This window comes from Ptiloglossa arizonensis, chromosome 8 (assembly GCF_051014685.1).
Source record: "Ptiloglossa arizonensis isolate GNS036 chromosome 8, iyPtiAriz1_principal, whole genome shotgun sequence".
In the NCBI taxonomy this organism is placed as follows: domain Eukaryota; kingdom Metazoa; phylum Arthropoda; class Insecta; order Hymenoptera; family Colletidae; genus Ptiloglossa; species Ptiloglossa arizonensis.
In genome coordinates this window covers 11,321,093-11,340,205 of record NC_135055.1, presented here as the reverse complement: position 1 = coordinate 11,340,205, position 19,113 = coordinate 11,321,093, and the positions used below count along the sequence as shown (strand labels likewise).

Sequence of the window (19,113 nt, the reverse complement as noted above, 5' to 3'; positions counted from 1 at the left end):
ATGTATTACAAAATCTGTGCAATATATCTATTTTATTCTCTTTAAATATTTCTCGATGCAACATCGATTTATTAGAAAATCGGCGCGATAGATTTCTCGAACAATACCCGATCGACTTGAAACGTTCCAAATTTTTGGAATCTCTATCAAAATTTATATAGAACTATGTTTTTTCACGACCATTCCTGTACAAAGTTATTTATTATCTTTGCAATTTTACTGTACGGTGAACTTTGCACATTCTTCGTTGTATAAAAAACAAAGAAAGATGATTAGAAATTTTAAGAAAATTTTTCGAACCTATATCAAAATTTATATAAAACTATGTTCTTCACGACCACTCCTGTATAAAGTTATTTATTATCTTTGCAATTTTACTGTACGGTGAACTTTGCACATTCTTCGTTGTATAAAAAACAAAGAAAGATGATTACAAATTTTAAGAAAATTTTTCGAACCTATATCAAAATTTATATAAAACTATGTTCTTCACGACCACTCCTGTATAAACTTATTTATTATCTTTGTTTGCAATTTTACTACACGGTGCTTGGTATTTTCTTTCATTCATTTTTCTTGAACTTCCAAAACGTTGATTCGTTTCTTTGAAACGTAAACGGCAATAAAATAAATAATAAATACTGCATAAACATCTCACAATGATTTTATAAAACGAAAGTATTTGAATGAAACGTCAAACATACTTTTTCATTCATTTTTATCGAACCTCGAAAACATTGATTCGTTTCTTCGATGTGCAACTCCTCGATATCACGGAATCAACCATTAGGTTCGCTGCACAAAAGCCAATGATAACGTGTCGATGTTACGAGTAGAACGAATTTGGGACGGATGACGTTCCGTTGCTTCGTTGCTGTTTAATGAATCGGCAAGAGTACTCATTGTTCGAAGATTGAGACGCCTCACCGTAAAGAAGTATAATAGTAGCACTGAATAGTATTGCGCTGGCCCAGTTACACTATTAGAAATAGTGGCAGCTCTGATTTATAGTTGGTTGTAACGAAGGCAGAGACGCGGGTCAATGTAGCCTATTACGGTTAACGCTTTGTAAAGTAAGTCGCGCTCCGGGAATGCGGCCAAAATGATGATTGTCATTTAATAAACTTATTAAGTGAAAACGACGCATCTCTGTATCGAGAGTAGTCTCGTAGAGCCAGCTAATAAAAATGAGAAAGAACCGCGAAGTGGGTCGGCGGGCTGTTCGCGCATTCTGTGAATTGGATTTACATTCGTAGTGGAAACTGCATCCACTAATTGGTATCGTTTGCTGTTAAGAACTTAGTGCACCGAAACGCAAATGTATGCGTCTGACGAACACCGAAACCGATTCCTTGGAAAACCCTAACGACAACATTAATTGCGACAGTTACAATTATATTGCGAAAAATACTTCGACGAATATTTTGCATCCGCATCTAATCGTGAAGATACGTATTGATAAACATATCCACAACGAATAATACTTCTGACTTGAAAATAGTACTCGACGAACCTAATAGCCCCATTTCTTATCGATGTACTAGGTTGTTCGATAAGGTTTGTCGTTCATTTCCAGTGTACGAAAATACTGACACTTCAACCTTGAACGAGGGTAAATGTACGAACTCGTCGACAGATCTGTGTGAAACTTTACACATGGTTCGTTGAATAGTGGTGGAATTTTTCGAAAATAAAACGACGAATCTGGTAGTTCCATTTCTTGTCGAACGATCAAAATTATCGAGCAACTTATTACGTATTACGTAACACACGTTGTAGCATGTATGGTCTGAAGAGGTGTACATAGTTTATTCGATACAAATATTTCGGTAGTTCTTCTCGATACGCAAAAACTGACTGTTAATGTCTACGAATGTGTAAATAAATATATTGTACAAGAAAGGCAAGATCTAATTGAGGATAAATGGAAACGAGGGTTACGTTGAAGAGGATAAGGAACATTTTACGATACCTGTAGTGACCATAACACGTATCTTAAAATGGTGTTTACTCGAAATTATGCTTTCTCAGAATTTCAGATCTCCCTTCTCTTTTGGATCGGAGGTTATCAATCTGTATTAGAACTTTATCAACGTGAATACATATACGAATATGAAATTATATATTTTTTACCAAATTTTACCATGATAGACCTAAACAAAATTTATATTAGAAGAAAGAAGAAATATTTTTGTTAATTTTCGCTCACTCAGTCACGCAGTGACTGTTGACTTTTAATCGTAATAACGATATCTTTAATGAAAGGTATTATCAAAATTTGACCGCCAATTTAGCCGAAACTTGCAAGATAATGGTATCGTACCAGACGAGACTGTATTAATGAGCTCGTTGATTTTAATTAATTTTTTTTTTTGCGATCACAGAACGTAGTCCGAGAATTATCAATGCACGATGTGTAGAGTAATAATTGATGTTTATAATTTCGTAAACTATAAATGCACTTTGAATATTTTGAGTGAAAAATATCATTGCGAAACAAACAAAAAAATTATTTTCCAGTAAAAAGTACTATCGTGAAACGAGAAATAGTACTATTTTCCAATAAAAGATGTACCATCGTGAAACAAGGAAAAGTGCTATTTTTCAGTAAAAAATACTATCGTGAAACGAGAAAAAGTACTATTTTGAAGTCAAAAGTATTATTTGTTTAGGAAATGTGCAGCGGGTGACGGTTTCTCATAGCGAAATTCAAAGTTTCTAATTTCGTAATCAATGTACATTTGCCATTACAATATTTTTTACAGTAATTGTCGAAATTGATTTCTTCTCCGTGAATATTGTTAATTTTGAGACTACTTTTGTCTAGTTCAAAATTCTAATGAAGAAATTATAAGATTTCGTTCGAAATTTTCCAAGAAAATTGTAAACTTTCATCTAAAAATGGATACCATAAAAATTGAGAAATTAACATGCCACTATAATTATCTCTAATTATCTGTAATCATTGATATTAATGCATACGATAAAATGTATCTGGTACGATACAAATCTGATTTCTGAAAGATTTATTTTTGTTAGCATAAATCAAATTTGCCCTTCGAAAGGTATAAAAATTAAAGTATTTTTGTAAATCAATTACATGGACGATACAAATAGGTCTTATTGTAAACAATAACGTGTATTGTTTACGCGTATAAGATGTATGTTATGTTTTTAATCTTTGAACTTTGTTGTTCAAAATTGAGTAAAAAAGTATTATAATTCATTTCTTGGAAACGTAATAATTAATTAAATATTTTCTACTAAAGTATCGTCGAAGTAAATGATCGTTCTAGTGTCCGTTACCATTAATACAACTGTACGGTCTGTTGATTAACGAGAAAATAACATGTTCAATTATTTTGCAAATAAATGTAATCCTCGTTGAATTTTATACATGCATAATTTACTTACACGAAGAATTCCATGTATAAAAAAGAAAACACTATTTTCTAGCTTTGTCTACCTCTATTGAAAAATACCACTGTATTGAGTATTGTTAAAGTTTCGAATTACCAACATCTAGATGAATTTTAAAACAAATATTCGATTATAAATTTATCGTCAGATTTGCGCACCTCAATAATACAGTTTTATCGTATTTCACAACCGATTAAATTCTATTTATTTTAAAACAAATTTTATACTCCAAAAGGAATTGAAAAATAAGAATATAAGTATATTATTAAAAGTATATAAATATATTGCTGAGATATTGGAATATCAATGTCAAACAAACGATAAAGTTTTACCAAGGGTGAGACACCTAACACACTCACCTTGAATAACTTGGCAACAATACATTGTGTGAAAAATTGTTTTATACAAAAGTGACATAATTTTTAGAGATTGGTTTTATGAATGAAAATTTGAAAAAATATCGATTTCTGAATACAAAATGTGTTAACTTTTATCGACCTTAAGTTTTCGATTTATCTATGGACATTAACAAATATCCGCAAGAAAATAAAATAACAACATTGTATCGCGTATATAATAAAAAGAAATAAAAATCACGAACAATAAACGATCTTAAGATAGACGAACGAAAGAATAACATTCTAGATCCGATAGTTAACTAAACGTTTCACTTCGTACTTTTACTTTATATTTGGAAAATTCACAAATTACAAGTTGAAGCATCGTTGTTGGGGGAAGGTAAAGATCCATAATAATTATTTTCGCAAAAATTATTTAACCGTGTTACTGTCGAGTTACTCAAGCCCAAGACCAATATTTCACCCTTGGAGAGCGACCTGTGTCCAGAGGGGGTGGATGAACCGCATACAGTTGAAAAAGAAGAAGAAAAAAAAGAGGAAAAGCTGGTGACGGGAAATTGTATATCGAAAGAAAGGGATCAAAGAGGAGGGATGAGATGAAAGATCCAGGCAGTGGGAGGACTGCATCTACATCGTAAAACGGAGGATGATGACCTCCCCTGAGTTACAAAGCATCTGCTAAATAGATGATACGCCGGTTGTCATAAGTCTAGTTGCCCTCAGCTTCAGACGAAGGCGAGTTGGCTCTAGGATCGCATTGCTGGCTTTTCGTCGTTGTAATTCTTCATGGGGCCGAGGGCCCCTTGGCTGGCCACGGCTTTCATCGTGGTCCAGCTTCTTCTGCCACAGGTTGATTCCGCAAGGACTAAACTCCGAAAACAGCGCTCGAAACCGCTCCAGGCTCAACAAGCTCCGAATGGCGATTACGACTACGATTACTACGGAGGCTACGATGATTACGAAGATAAAAATGGTAAGTATTACGTTTACAACAATACGGTAAAGAACGTGGAGTAACGGGAAACGGAACGAGATCCTGTGAAATATGAATAGAAAACGAGGATTAACGTTGACCGTTTAAAAAGGTTTCCGATCATCGAAGACGCGTACGATTTGAAATATTTAGTATCATTGTGGTACTAAATAGTTGGTTAAAAAAACGATCGGACAACAGAGTACGGTGCAATATGCCATGCTTTTAGTCGAGATCAACCCTTCGCACGACGCGACTTTTCTTTCGTTCCGTTTGTGCAATACTGTAGGATATCGTCGAGATTTTACAGAAACAATTCACGTACATACATATGTTTATACTTTCACCATTTTTTTTCTTTTGAATTTTTAAAGAAATACGAATACGAAAGCTATAGGCAGAAATAGGAAACAAATTTTATAGAAACGATCCACGTACATACACATGTATATACTTTCACCATTTTTTTTCTTTTGAATTTTTAAAGAAATACGAATACGAAAGCTATAAACAGAAATAGGAAACAAATTTTATAGAAACGATCCACGTACATACACATGTACATACTTGTACCATTTTTTGTTTCTTCTAAATTTTTAAAGAAATACAAATACGAAAGCTATAGGCAGAAATAGGGAACAAATGTTACATAAAGTTTGACAGTAAACCCTTCGTTACAGAGTTACACATAAATATTGAACGCATGAAATACGTAACAACGCATTTTCAACGTGACAACGTAATTACATGTTTACCTATCGCCTCGTAACACAGTCGTAAGGTTAATAATTAGTATAATAAAAAATCATTATTTTCTATTTTCAATTCTACGTTTCAAAATATTGTCCTTGTACTCGGTCCTTGTACTACGAAGTTCCTGAGAATTTTGCCAAGATTTCGTCAACTGCATTTTTCATTCTCTACAATAATTCATCGTGCAAAGTTCATCGTGTACAGTTCCCCGTAAGTAAAATTGGAAATATACGCGTAAATAATTTCTTTAGAACTCTGTAACAAAGCGTTAATTGCCAAATTTTTTATAATATTTTTCTCTTATTTTCGTTTATGGATTATGCCCTCGTAATTTGTCGGGGAGAACCCGAGACACTTTGTATACTTCATAGCTCAAAATTGTTTCTTGAACAGAGTTGCTATTTTTTTTTCGAACATTTTGTGTTTTACAAGAACACTTTCTTTCGTTCCGAGCATCGACCAATTATCGACAAAGTTTCTATGAATTCGAACCACTTGAACCGGAACGAAAACTGAGTTCTCATCTTTGTTTGCGATACCACACACGTACGTGTGAAACACACCGAGAAACTTGGTGCACACGTACGTGAAACAGTAAGGTGGTTGAGAAACGTATTTGCGAACGATGCAATGTGCGCACAATGGCCGTAAAACACTGAATCGAGCAGAGCTTGACTTGAATGCGGCTGGGACGAAACGCACCTCGACATCGCAGTGCAAAGGGTTAATCGGAGCTTTTCTCAGTCAAGAGTAAGTGAAAACGTCGAGTATTAAAAGAGTTAACAAATTTAGGCCAAACGAACAAGGGGTCAAACATTTTAGTTCCGAAGAGTATGTATAACTGCATGGAGCATCTTCGATAATTTATAAACCAACACAACGAAAAGAACGTAACGTTCGATCGTATTTTCTTGAGCTATCGTAAAATAAATGTCTGTATCAAGATCCTTTAAAACTTTCGTATCAATGAAACTTGCGATACATTTTAAAAAAAAAATCCTCCCTTCTTTCAAGGTCGTATGCCTCTTTCGTTCATCATATTTTTATCTTCTCCTCGATTAATTGTTATGAGAGTTGAATCTACATTTTATACGCTCTTTCATCGTAATACTACTGTGCACGTATAATGCAATGTCAATATGTCACGATACGTTCGATACGAACTTAATAATTACCTCGAGTACAGTGGGTAAATGTGGAAATGTTGGGTTCCTTAGGACTCCAAAAGTTCTGTTAGAATTAATACATATTAATCTGCATAGTAATTAATATCGTGATGTTTTATAAAGTAATTAACCTTTGAACTAGTATTATTCGAAACACGAAAGAAGAAATATTTGAAAAATTGCGTGGCAATGATTTATTACGTACTTCGTTGTGGTACGAAGCTATTTGTTGCATTAAATGTAGAGGGATCGAAGGAAGTATTAATAACCTACGTAAGTAACACCGGAAGTCTTAAATCGGATGCATCTATTAGCACTTCGTATAATGCAATTAATCAATTGTGTTAATTGATAAAAATTAACAACTAAGCTTTTTATTGTAGCCTATTAGTCGATACGCAGTCTAATGATGATCGTGTACTACTGCTTTCCGGTTGTATTAATTCTTTTAGATTGTAGTCGATATTAATTCCACTATTAATACTTATTCAAGATACTTACATTCGAGGTTGTTGTACAATTTCAAATTTTAACCCGTTACTTATTTCAGAAAGAATAGAAGATTCAATTTTCTTTCTAGAAATATGCTAACAGTTTATTTGTACAAGCTTTGCGAATTTGGGTCTTTCTTCAATTGTTGCAACACCTTGCAATGCAACATCTTATTCTAACAACAGTATCTTCGAAGCATTTCTTGTTTTATAATTTGCATACGTCCTCGTTCGTATTTTGTGATATTTTTATTTTTAGAAACAGCACCGATAACTACTTCGTTACCTGTGACTTCACCTGGAATTGGTAGTACAGGTAAGTTCTTTAATTTTATAAAGTTATACCAGGGCGAATTGGCAATACAGGTGGAGTACTCTGATCTTAAAAAGTTATGTCAAGGTGTCCAGCTGAAGAATTAAATACTTTTTGAAATTTTGTTTCGAGACGAATGTATAATTTTATCAAATGTTTATCTACTCCTTAGAAATATACGCGCAAATAAACTAAATTTTTTGCGAAACTAATGATCAATCGCGTACCCTCCTGAAAAAACAAAAAAGGTACCTTATCTTCTAATTGTGTACAATTAAAATACAATGAAGTTTTATAATCTACATACATTAATGTTACTATTTATATTTTTGGCATTTCCTCGATAATAACGCGTAAAGTTTTTCAGCAAAAAGAAATCCGTGTGTATAACCACAGAGACTTTAATGCAAGTTATAACATTTTTTGTCTTTTTTATTTTAAACGATTCAATGATTAGATACCTTTTCTGTCAGCACAAGTGGAGTGTGTGTGATTAACTGTAATTTTTATATAAATCAAAATTTTCTAATAAAATTTAGTAAATTTATAGTTTAATACAAATACTTAACGGTAACTGAAGAAACGTTCCATGTATATAGCATTAATTTGCAAAACGTACAATCTTTAGAAACTTTTCTTTAGAAACTTATCTCGAATAAAAAACGTAACGAGTGCATATATCTGTACATCATTGAACGACCTTAATCAATGCAAGTTCTTGTTTTTGTCTCCTCTAAAACTGCAGACTATTTAAGAAAAGTATACAACTTCACCTGAAGAAATGACACCCCCCAAAATTCTTCAACTTTCATTTGAAACATTTTAAAAAACATTTTCTACAATTAAATTGTAAATACTTATGTATGTATATGTAAAAAATGTTTAGAAAATTAGAGTCAACGAAAAATGATATGTATATTTAGCATTCTGAATAAACAATTGATACATAATTAATAATCGATGCAAAATAAATATTGCAATTTTGATTTAATTATTTGTATTCTATACTATTTAAAGGCAGAGGTGAATCATCGATAGAAGGATTGCAATCCTTCTACAGAACAGTATTGCCTACAGATTTACCAGTACCAACGACGACTCGATTTCTTCATCAAGGTATTTGACATTTAATTAATTATTTTATAGTAATATATGGCAACAAAATCACACATGATGAAATGACACTGTAACATTTTTTGTTTACGCGAATGAGATAAATACAGAGAAATTGCATAATTGACGAATGTAAGATCAATATTAAGAAGTATTCGTTACGAATTAGTTTATAGATGAAACTACTAATTAAAATATGTAGTAGATTTATCGTTTATACATATAAAAAAGTGTAATTTTTTATTTATTATAATTGTAATATTATAAATGTATACATTTTTAAAATATTGATATAATATAAAATATAATTGATATAAATATAGGCATGTGTAAGATAATATACATATAGAAAAATTTGAAAATGATGTTTTACAGAATTGCCGGAAGAATTAGGCACTACTCCAGAACGAAATCATCTAGTGAGTGTCAAAACATTCGTAATGAAAAATGTCTATACTATTAAATAAATTTTTTTTCATGTTGTCAGTCACCAACAGAAATCGCACCTGATGAAAGTAATCTAATAAATTCCGTAGCTGGACCAAGGGTAAATATTTTAATATAAACTCTACTTATTTCATAATGGATAATGTACACTATGATAAAATCTTAGATGAAAAAAAATGGCAATAAGCGATGTTTAAATAATATTCTTTTCTATAACTTTCTTTACACACCAATTAGGGTGAACCTGGTCGACCTGGTGATGCTGGCCGTCCAGGTGATGCTGGATACCCTGGACAACCTGGTTCACCCGGAATTCCAGGTCCTCCAGGACCACCAGGATCCGTTCCTGACGTAAATATTCATTGAACAGTTCATTCAGACATGATTATCGCAATATCTCGTCACTCTAGTTAGCCGAAAAAATAGACAGGGTATTTACAGGGTGTTTCCGAAATCAGTTCTTGGTGTCCATAGAAAGGTAGGGTGACCTAGAAACCTAGGGTTTAGATGCAGTAACATTTTTCTTCTTATTTATACCAATACTCAATAACACTTTCCATTCGTATTGATACACTTTCGTATAATAAGAACCGAACAGACCTGTATGTTTCAATGTATACAAATATTTAAATTTATTTTTGATACTGAGAAAAATAATTCCCAATTTTTTACTTTTATTGCAATTGTTGAAGTTAATTATCATAATAGTTTTACCCTATTATTACAATTATTTTTGTTATTTATCGTACGTGTTATTTATCATTTAAGAAAATTATTTATTTTAATATAAGTACTTAATTATGCGAGTAAATAAATATCGATATAGGTATCAATGTACTATCAACAATTGGCGTTATCTCAAGCAAATCAAGATAAGGGCCCAACAGGCGCAGCAGCACCGTTGTATGGTCCAGAAGCTGTTTCTTATTTACAAACTCAAGTAGGTCCCGTTGGCCCACGTGGTTCACCAGGTACTCTTTCTTCTTCAATAAATATTCTTTATCCTATCTTGTATTAAATGTTGAGATTTATCGCTATTTTTATATGTTCAATAGGTCCACCTGGCCTACCTGGACCACAGGGCTTTCAAGGAGTACGAGGAGAACCTGGAGAACCAGGACCTGTAGGTCCCATAGGTGCACCAGGTCCACGAGGATTTCCTGGTTTGGCTGGAAAGGATGTATGTAAAAGTTTAAGCAATATTCAAATAAACATATTCCCTGATTGGTAAAATAATTAATTATTTAATATTAAGGGTACTTAAAATATTGAATCTTTTCAGAAATATTATCTTCCTAATCAACATTATTGACTTTGTATATACAAATATGTTCTCATTAGGGTAGTACCGGTGAAGATGGAGAACCTGGTCCACCAGGATCACCTGGCCCAGTCGGCTCAAGAGGTTTACCAGGGATGCCTGGACTTTCAGGTGTAAAAGGGCATCGTGGGTTTCCAGGTTTGGATGGAGCAAAAGGAGAACAAGGTGTAGCTGGAGAAAAGGGTTCTTTAGGTGCACCTGGTCCGATGGGTCATCTGGGTCCTGTGGCAAGTATCGAATCTTAATATTAACAAACGAATGTAACTTTTGAAGTCATTCTGGAGCAAATGTCTTATTAGAAATCTGTTGGTCGGGTAGGGTCTCGCAGGTCCACGCGGTGAAAGAGGTAGAGAAGGTCCACCAGGACCACCAGGAATACGAGGAGTGGATGGAATTTCTGGACCACCTGGACAACCTGTAGGTTAAAATAAAAAAATTTGATCGCAGGAATTGACTATTTAGTGACCGATTGTTTAATTCTTACAGGGTGCTGTAGGTAAACCAGGACCTCCTGGTTATCCAGGTAACCCTGGTATGAAAGGAGATCAAGGAGCACAGGGACCAACTGGAAATCAAGGTTTACAAGGTCCTCGAGGTATGTCTGCAGTTTGAATCCACGAATATATATGTGTATATATATATAAGACATTTTCGTACGAATGATACGACGAACTCTTTATAAAAAATGAAACATATTTTATTTATTATTCTCTTATTGTGCAGGAGAAACTGGTCGTCCAGGACAACCTGGTGAATCAGGACCACAAGGACCTCAAGGAAAAGATGGAATACCCGGAGACAAAGGAAGCACAGGGACAACTGGTTTAATCGGGGCACCTGGTTTTCCTGGAGCTCGAGGGCAGTCTGGAATACCCGGCAATCCTGGTATTTCAGGAGCGAAAGGAATGCCCGTAAATACTGATTTTACCCACTAATTACATTATATAATACTTATAGAACAGTCTTAATAATTTTATCTTTATTGCATTCAATTAAATGCTACGAAAAATATTGATCTGATCCATATCTGTGATAATTATTAGATTAGGATTTTTCCACGATGTCAATAAATGAAGACTTAATTTCGATTTTTGAAAAATGATTGGGATTACTCGAACCTATTGTGTACAATTATAATTTCCAGGGGCCTCCTGGCGAGAGGGGATTTAAAGGTGATAGCGGAGTTAAAGGTGATACAGGAACACCGGGGCCACGGGGTTTACCCGGTGCTCCAGGAAATGAGGGAAAGCGAGGGAAACGAGGAATGCGCGGTCCAATCGGTGCGCCTGGCTCTTCCGGTGAACGTGGAACACCAGGAGCACCCGGTCTTCCGGGCCCAGATGGACCAATGGGACCTAAAGGTATACTATCGTAATTAAAAATTATTTTAATTACTATTTTAAAGTACTATTTTAAAAGTACAATTTCATAATGACTTATTATGATTACCATTGGATCTAGACCAAAAAGCAACTTGTGAAACAAATTTTCTGTCTTGTATGATGTACAACTGATAATACATACAGATATAGGTACATTTCAAATTTAGTTGTTTAAAGCATCAATTGTGGACTGAAATATTTTTAGACATCACTAAATTTCCAATATATTCATGTAGATTAATTTAAATCACCTTGTATATTAAGTTGACGAGCGTTAGGGAAGAAATCTATTATGCAACCATACATTTATCTTCCTTTAAAAAATTTGTTGTGCGAAACTTTCTTTGTACTCGATTAAAAAATTTCCTTGTATCGTAGAATTTATATATCGATATTACAAACCTATTTATACACCGGTATACAGATGTATATTTTCAATAATTTATATATCAATAAAAATGTTTTGTATCATCATTTTGCATTCGTTAGGTCAACCTGGAGATCGTGGGCAAGTTGGTCCATTTGGGCCAAAAGGTTCTACAGGAGATCCTGGTCGTCCAGGACCAGCCGGATTACAGGTTTTTATTACTTTACTAAGGAGGAAAAATATTGACGCCTCCATAGTTAAGCAGCTGTAATTAATTTGGCAGAAAGAAGAATAGCAAATAATAACTTTAGAAATACTAACAGATTTGCTCTTCAGTGTAGCACATTTCAATATTTTAAAAGTACAATTTCATATGACATGTTCCATAAAATAATGCACATATTACTGGAATAAAAGAAATCACATGTTAGATTATTTTATACAGGCTTTATGGTTAAATCTAATTATGATTAATAAATATTAAATCGTATCATATGTATATATTATAATCTACATCTTATTTAACACTGTAAAAAAACGTTATCAAGTTATTAATTGAGATAACATATTTTAAGAAAGTGCAAAATGTTGATTCTAATAATTCAAATATTCAAAATTAAATTAAACGGATCACACTGTAAAAATTGTTTGTATTGGATTTACTAAAAAATACTAGGTTCAATGTGAAATTATTCTAGTTTTTATTAAACATTTTATTGAAAATCTAAAATAGCAATAAATCTGAAATACCATATTGCAGGGTGCTCGTGGATTAATGGGTCGTCCCGGTGCCTCTGGGAAACCAGGTAACCCTGGAGAACGTGGAATTCAAGGTGCCGATGGAAAACCTGGTGAACAAGGTCCACCTGGGTTACAAGGTTTGCCCGGCCCGTTGGGTTTTGCAGGCGAGAAAGGATATCCGGTACAAAATAGATTCTTTTTCTTTTTATCGAACATTTATAGTATTCTTGCTTTATTGAGAATGTATTTATTAAAAGGGTGAATCTGGCAAAGCTGGAGAACCAGGGAATCCTGGACCACCTGGTCCCAGAGGTGATACAGGAAAAGAAGGAGCGTCAGGACCACAAGGCTCACCTGGACCGTCAGGAGTGGACGGTGAACGAGGACCTCCAGGCTCTCCTGGACCTAGAGGTTTTCAGGTATGCTGCACACATACATTACACAAAACACATACTGCTCTATAAATATAGTGAATGTCGTTAAATAATTGTATATAATTAGGGGTTTCCAGGTGCAATCGGTAATCCAGGTACACCGGGAAAAGATGGAGAACCAGGTATACAAGGACCACCCGGTGTATCGGGTACACCTGGAAATAGGGGTGAGCGCGGATTTCCTGGTGAAAGAGGGCAGACAGGAGCACCAGGAATAGTAGGATCGAAAGGAGAACGAGGAACACAGGGATTAGATGGTCCTTCCGTAAGCTATTTTCAACATTCTCTTAATACGACTATGTATTACTTAATACGAATATATGGACAACGTGAAAGTTATCATGTTAAATGTAAATCTCTCTGACTGCAGACATTTTCGGTTCTATTTTCGATTAATTTTAATTGTTCTAAATTTTCATCGCGATGAAAAAGAAAAATTCTTGGACAGTTACAATGAACTGCATAACGAATTAAATTCCCAACTATAATCTGTACATCCGAAGCAACTATATCTGTTTTATTTGTGACCACATTTTACGATACATTTTGTACATTTTATACATTCTAGGGATTACCAGGACCAAAAGGAGACAGAGGGGTCACAGGTCCATCTGGATTATTAGGATTGCCAGGATTACGAGGTCCTTCGGGAGAATCAGGTCCAAAAGGAGAAAGGGGATCTGTTGGTCCATTCGGTCCTGAAGGACCACCAGGTTGTGTATTTAAAAATATATCCTTATCGATTATTTTGCGTTATTACTACTAAACATCGCAATATTTTTTACAGGACGGATTGGAGAGCGTGGACCACAAGGTCAGGTTGGTCCACCTGGTCCGCCGGGTGAACCAGCAGAGCGAGGTGATCCTGGTTTACCTGGTTCCCCAGGAGAAGTTGGAGCTTCTGGTAATCCAGGGGAAAGAGGACCTCAAGGTCTGCAAGGTTCACAAGGCTTCCCAGGACCGCAAGGACTAATTGGACTGCCTGGATTAAAAGGCGATCGGGGATATCCTGGCTTAAAGGGAGATCAAGGGAATCCTGGCCCATCTGGTAATATAAATATAGACGTATACACGTATTTATGCAAAAATATCAAAGAAACAATTAAACTATTACTTTATATAATTTATATTTTAAATCTAGGTAGTCCTGGTGAAAGTGGACCACAAGGTTTGATTGGATTGACCGGAGCTAAAGGAGTAAGAGGTGAACCAGGTCCTAGAGGAGAGGTTGGTATTATGGGACCAACTGGAATACCAGGAATAGTTGGAGCAACTGTAAGTTTCCATTTTCTCTCTACTAATGTATACTCTTTTTATGCAGAGTAAAATTGTAGGTAAATAGAAAGAACTTCATAATCTATAATATTTGTAGGGTTCACCAGGTGCATTAGGACCACCAGGCCCACAAGGATTACCAGGTGTAAAGGGTAATGTTGGAGAAACAGGACGACCTGGAAATCCTGGATCCATTGGAAATACAGGTTTACCCGGTATTGATGGAGAAAAAGGTGAAAGTGGTTCTCAAGGACAGCCAGGTTTACCTGGTCCCCTAGGCCCTCAAGGTACACCTGGTGAGAGAGGTTTACCAGGTTTACCAGGTCCGCCTGGACCAATAGGAGCTAGAGGAGTACGTGGAGCACCTGTAAGTACAATGATAAATGCTCACCTTACGCAACATACACATACAAAAATCATGATGTAAAATTAACCTGAAATATGTTTACATAATTCATAAAATGTGATAGGGTGAATCTGGAGTGGCTGGAAAACCAGGACCAGAAGGTCCAACAGGACCTCCTGGACTAATCGGACCAGTTGGGCCAGCTGGACCTCCAGGAGAAATCGGGGCTGAAGGACCCATTGGTAAATCAGGGCCTCCTGGAATACCTGGTCGTCCTGGAGATAAAGGACCCCCAGGAATGGTTGGGCAACCAGGATTGTCTGGTCCACCGGGTCTACCAGTAAGACTGCTATATTCGACACATTTTTTAACTAACTTTTAACCAAGCAACTTTTAACTCGGTATTTTTAACGCCTATTTTATATTTTGTGTGATTGTTAAGAGCATTGAACACTATTAGAAAGTATAATATTTGATAATCATGCATAAGATCAATGATTAAATGATTACATCGAGATTTGTAGAAGCCAAATTTCCTCTACCTTACCTTTACTTAACCAAATACTTAAAAAATGAAACCCTATTAAAAAAAGGATAAGAAAATATGAACTATACATGGTATAATTTCTTATCCTAGTTTATGAAATTCCTTAAATATTATACACCGTATCTCTAAGTACAAACTGCAGAAGAAGCAGTTTCATTTCTTATATAATAATCGAATACTAAAATGTGCTTCTCTATTTAGGGGTCACCCGGTCAAGCAGGTCCTTTAGGACCAGTTGGAGAAAGAGGTGCAAAAGGTGAAACGGGACCACAGGGTGTAGAAGGCCAACAAGTTAGTTTTATTATTCGTATTAACAATGCAGTCACTAATAATAATTCATAAGTTTATATGCACTATAATTTACTTTTGTTTTAGGGACTTAGAGGAAAACAAGGACCTATAGGATTAGAAGGTGCAAAAGGTGATCGCGGGGAAGAAGGCCAGAAAGGTATTAAAGGACATCGAGGATTTACTGGTCTACAAGGTCTACCTGGACCCATTGGTCCACCAGGAGAGAAAGGAATGACTGGATTTCCTGGACTACCTGGTAAAGATGGAGAACCTGGGCCCAGAGGTAGTTCTGGAAAAGATGGTAGTCCTGGACCAATTGGATTAACTGGCAATCCTGGACCAAAAGGTCCTACTGGTGACGAAGGTCATCATGGACCACCTGGACCTCCAGGTTCTCCAGGTCCTCCAGGTCCACCCGGAGAACTTGGATTAGGATATGATGCTGCGTCCTTAGCTGCTTTCTTAGGTACATATTTTCAATTTAAGTGACGATACGTAATTAAAATTCCAATAATTTTAATCATTATTTGATACCATAAAATAATTTTTGTTGCGTATTTAGGTCAAGGCCAAACTAAAGGACCTGATCCATTAATTGGTGACGAACCACCTAGAATATTTAGCCAAGATATGTCAGAGGAAGAGAGGCGAGAAGTCATTTTGAAAGCGTACAAACAATTAAAATCATCTTTCCAGAAATTTATAAAACCAGACGGTGAAAAACAATCACCAGCTAAAACTTGTCGGGATCTATATGTAGCTTATCCAAATAAGCTTTCTGGTTAGATCACATGTTAATAGTTTATTTTTGTTATCACTGACACAATATTATTCTAATATTTTACTTAAAATCATCACTTTAGATAAGGAAGTTAAAAATATGACATTTCTCATTTCGTAAACATATTATTCTAGGAGAATATTGGGTGGATCCAAATGAAGGCGATCCTAGAGATGCCATTCTGGTGTACTGTGAAGCTAAAACACGTGCAACATGCCTATTACCAAATCCAGTACGCTCACCAGAAATTAAATACATCACTGATCAACAAGAAACATGGTTAAGCGATATAGAGGATGGAATAAAGGTTTGTATAGCGTAAATATTTAATTGTCGAATTAATTGTTTACATTAGTATGTACACCGAGAAATATTAATTTAAAGTTGTAGTTAGCGTTTCATCACATGATCGAAACGCTGTAAGTACTATTTGAAACTATTTTCCCTATGAAAATGAGTCTGAACAAAATGCTATTTAAACTTTTTTGAATTATACATTATTTAATTCTCATTGCTCTCACTTCAAACTTTAAGTCTTAAAGTCTTAAAGAGTGTTAAAAGTGAGATTTTTGTTAAATAGATTAAATATGTATATATATACACACATATTATATGACGACTTTAATAAGATCCCAAAGGAAACGGGGCTGACAATGAGACTATGATCTAAATTAATTCCATGCATTGCTGTCGAAAAATAAAGATTTCGACAAAATCGCGCGTTTTGTTTCGACGGGACACTTTGCTTATAAAACAAAAAATACCTAATCAGGAGATTTGCATTGATCTTATATCGTATAGCGCAACATCAGCCGGTGTGGTAGTATAGCTCGATCAAGCGAGAGTGAAATTTGAGAACAGACACGCTTCGTGGCAACAAAACCTTTGGCTAAATTTGAGGATGAACATTGGTATTTTTGCAAGTCAAAATACTCATTTCAATTCACGGACAATCGACAGGTTACAGCTATGGACGGATTAACGTCATCCTAAGAGATGATGAGTGGGAAACAATTACAGGATTGGAACGTTTCAGCGCTGAAGATACAAAATGGAAAGTAAAAGGAAATGGAACTTCAACTGATTACAGATTATAAAAGATTATAAGATTATAAAAGACTATAAGGACCAACGACGAAATCAGTTTACGCAAAAACGTAATAAATTAAGGGACTATATTAGTGTTTCTGATTCCAGGGATCTAATTTAAGTTGTCAAATAATACATACTGAAATACATACATATATGTATATGCACATCTATGCATACTATATTTAAAATTTAATTTGTTTTTTTTTATAGATTACATATAAAGCAGATAGTAATCAAGTTAGTTTCTTACAATTATTATCAAAGCATTCTTATCAAAATATAACGTATCATTGTAAAAACAGTGTAGCATACTTTGATTCTGAACGCAAAACATATAGAAAAGGTATGAAACTCTTAGCATGGAATGATGCTGAATTAACACCACGTGGAAATCAACGTCTCAGATATGAAATGATAATGGATGAATGCAAGGTGAAGTATTACAATTATTGGATTATGATATATTATAATTATGATATATTGATAATAAGACTTTTACAGCTATTATAATATATATTACCTTTTTCTATAGTTACGTCCAGAAGGATGGGGAAAAACAATAATTTCATATAAAACTGATAAACCTGTAAGATTGCCCATAATAGATATTGCTTTACGGGACATTGGAAAGTCTGACCAAAGTTTCTATATTGACATCGGTGCTGTTTGTTATGAATAATAATATAATTTTATGAACATACTTCTATAGTAGTTGATATCACTAAAATGTACTTCCTAATTTGACATTTTTATAGATTGCATTGAATATTTTGTGTGTCTAAATGTTAACAAACGTTTAAATTTGAATGTTATTTATAGACACTACTGCAACTTTTCTACTGTTTAACAAATTTTGTTCATCAAAAAATTATTACAACATGTACTAGTGAAAGTGGGAACTATACATATTTATGTATTAGGAACAATTAAAACCATTGTGAGTTTATAACAGCAAGATCAGTTGAAAGTAAAGCATATATTATATACATGCCATAATGGGAATAAAAAAGTCTTCCAATACTTTTAACTTGAAATATATATTTATATCTAACAGTTGGTATAAATAAGGGTCAAATACTTAGTAAATAGTTTAGTGTTAGATAGTTACATAAGTAATATCTTACTCTTTATGTCATCAACTTGCTCCCTTTATAAACTAAAAATATTTATTAGAGTTATTTAACACATACAATTAGAAAGTAATAGATATTTTTCAATGAAATAGAAATTTCATTGAACTACAATTACTTACTTAATATTTTTATAAATTAAAATGAGCTCACTTACATAAATTATAAAATAATTTAAAATAAAATGGCCTCTGTAGAATTAAGAGTAAATTTGTAAATTTATTGCAATGTTTGTAGAGGGAACTATTAATATATGTGCTACCAAAATATTCTACCAGTTTTCACCTTGAACTTTAAAAATAGAATATACGATATGTTAATATGAACCGTCTCTTATATAACTCATAGGCAACCATTACAAGTTCAGTTAT

The 19,113-nt window shown here is 34.2% G+C and overlaps 1 protein-coding gene across 1 annotated transcript; it reads left to right on the top strand.

Annotated features, from left to right (window-relative positions):
• Positions 1 to 4,565: 4,565 nt before the first annotated feature.
• On the top strand, positions 4,566 to 18,634 carry LOC143150674 (uncharacterized). The gene is made up of 31 exons (XM_076319121.1): positions 4,566 to 4,778; positions 4,833 to 4,915; positions 6,814 to 6,948; positions 7,055 to 7,088; positions 7,349 to 7,478; positions 8,493 to 8,591; positions 8,964 to 9,007; positions 9,076 to 9,135; positions 9,273 to 9,386; positions 9,862 to 10,006; positions 10,091 to 10,215; positions 10,377 to 10,583; positions 10,675 to 10,773; positions 10,843 to 10,951; positions 11,080 to 11,267; positions 11,501 to 11,717; positions 12,228 to 12,316; positions 12,866 to 13,027; positions 13,104 to 13,265; positions 13,348 to 13,545; positions 13,849 to 13,993; positions 14,068 to 14,328; positions 14,422 to 14,555; positions 14,653 to 14,922; positions 15,026 to 15,241; positions 15,650 to 15,739; positions 15,824 to 16,205; positions 16,302 to 16,520; positions 16,655 to 16,827; positions 17,823 to 18,044; positions 18,145 to 18,634. The coding sequence occupies exons 1-31, from the start codon at positions 4,566 to 4,568 to the stop codon at positions 18,289 to 18,291; spliced, it is 4,872 nt and encodes a 1,623-aa protein (XP_076175236.1). The 3' UTR covers positions 18,292 to 18,634.
• The last annotated feature ends 479 nt before the right edge of the window (positions 18,635 to 19,113 follow it).

Excerpts from the sequence above, each read along its gene's own strand:
- LOC143150674 (XM_076319121.1), top strand. The coding sequence starts at position 4,566 with ATGGGGCCGAGGGCCCCTTGGCTGGCCACGGCTTTCATCGTGGTCCAG. Across the intron at positions 13,546-13,848 it reads AGGGATTAGATGGTCCTTCC|GGATTACCAGGACCAAAAGG; the intron begins GTAAGCTATTTT and ends TATACATTCTAG. Across the intron at positions 16,206-16,301 it reads GTCCTTAGCTGCTTTCTTAG|GTCAAGGCCAAACTAAAGGA; the intron begins GTACATATTTTC and ends TTGCGTATTTAG.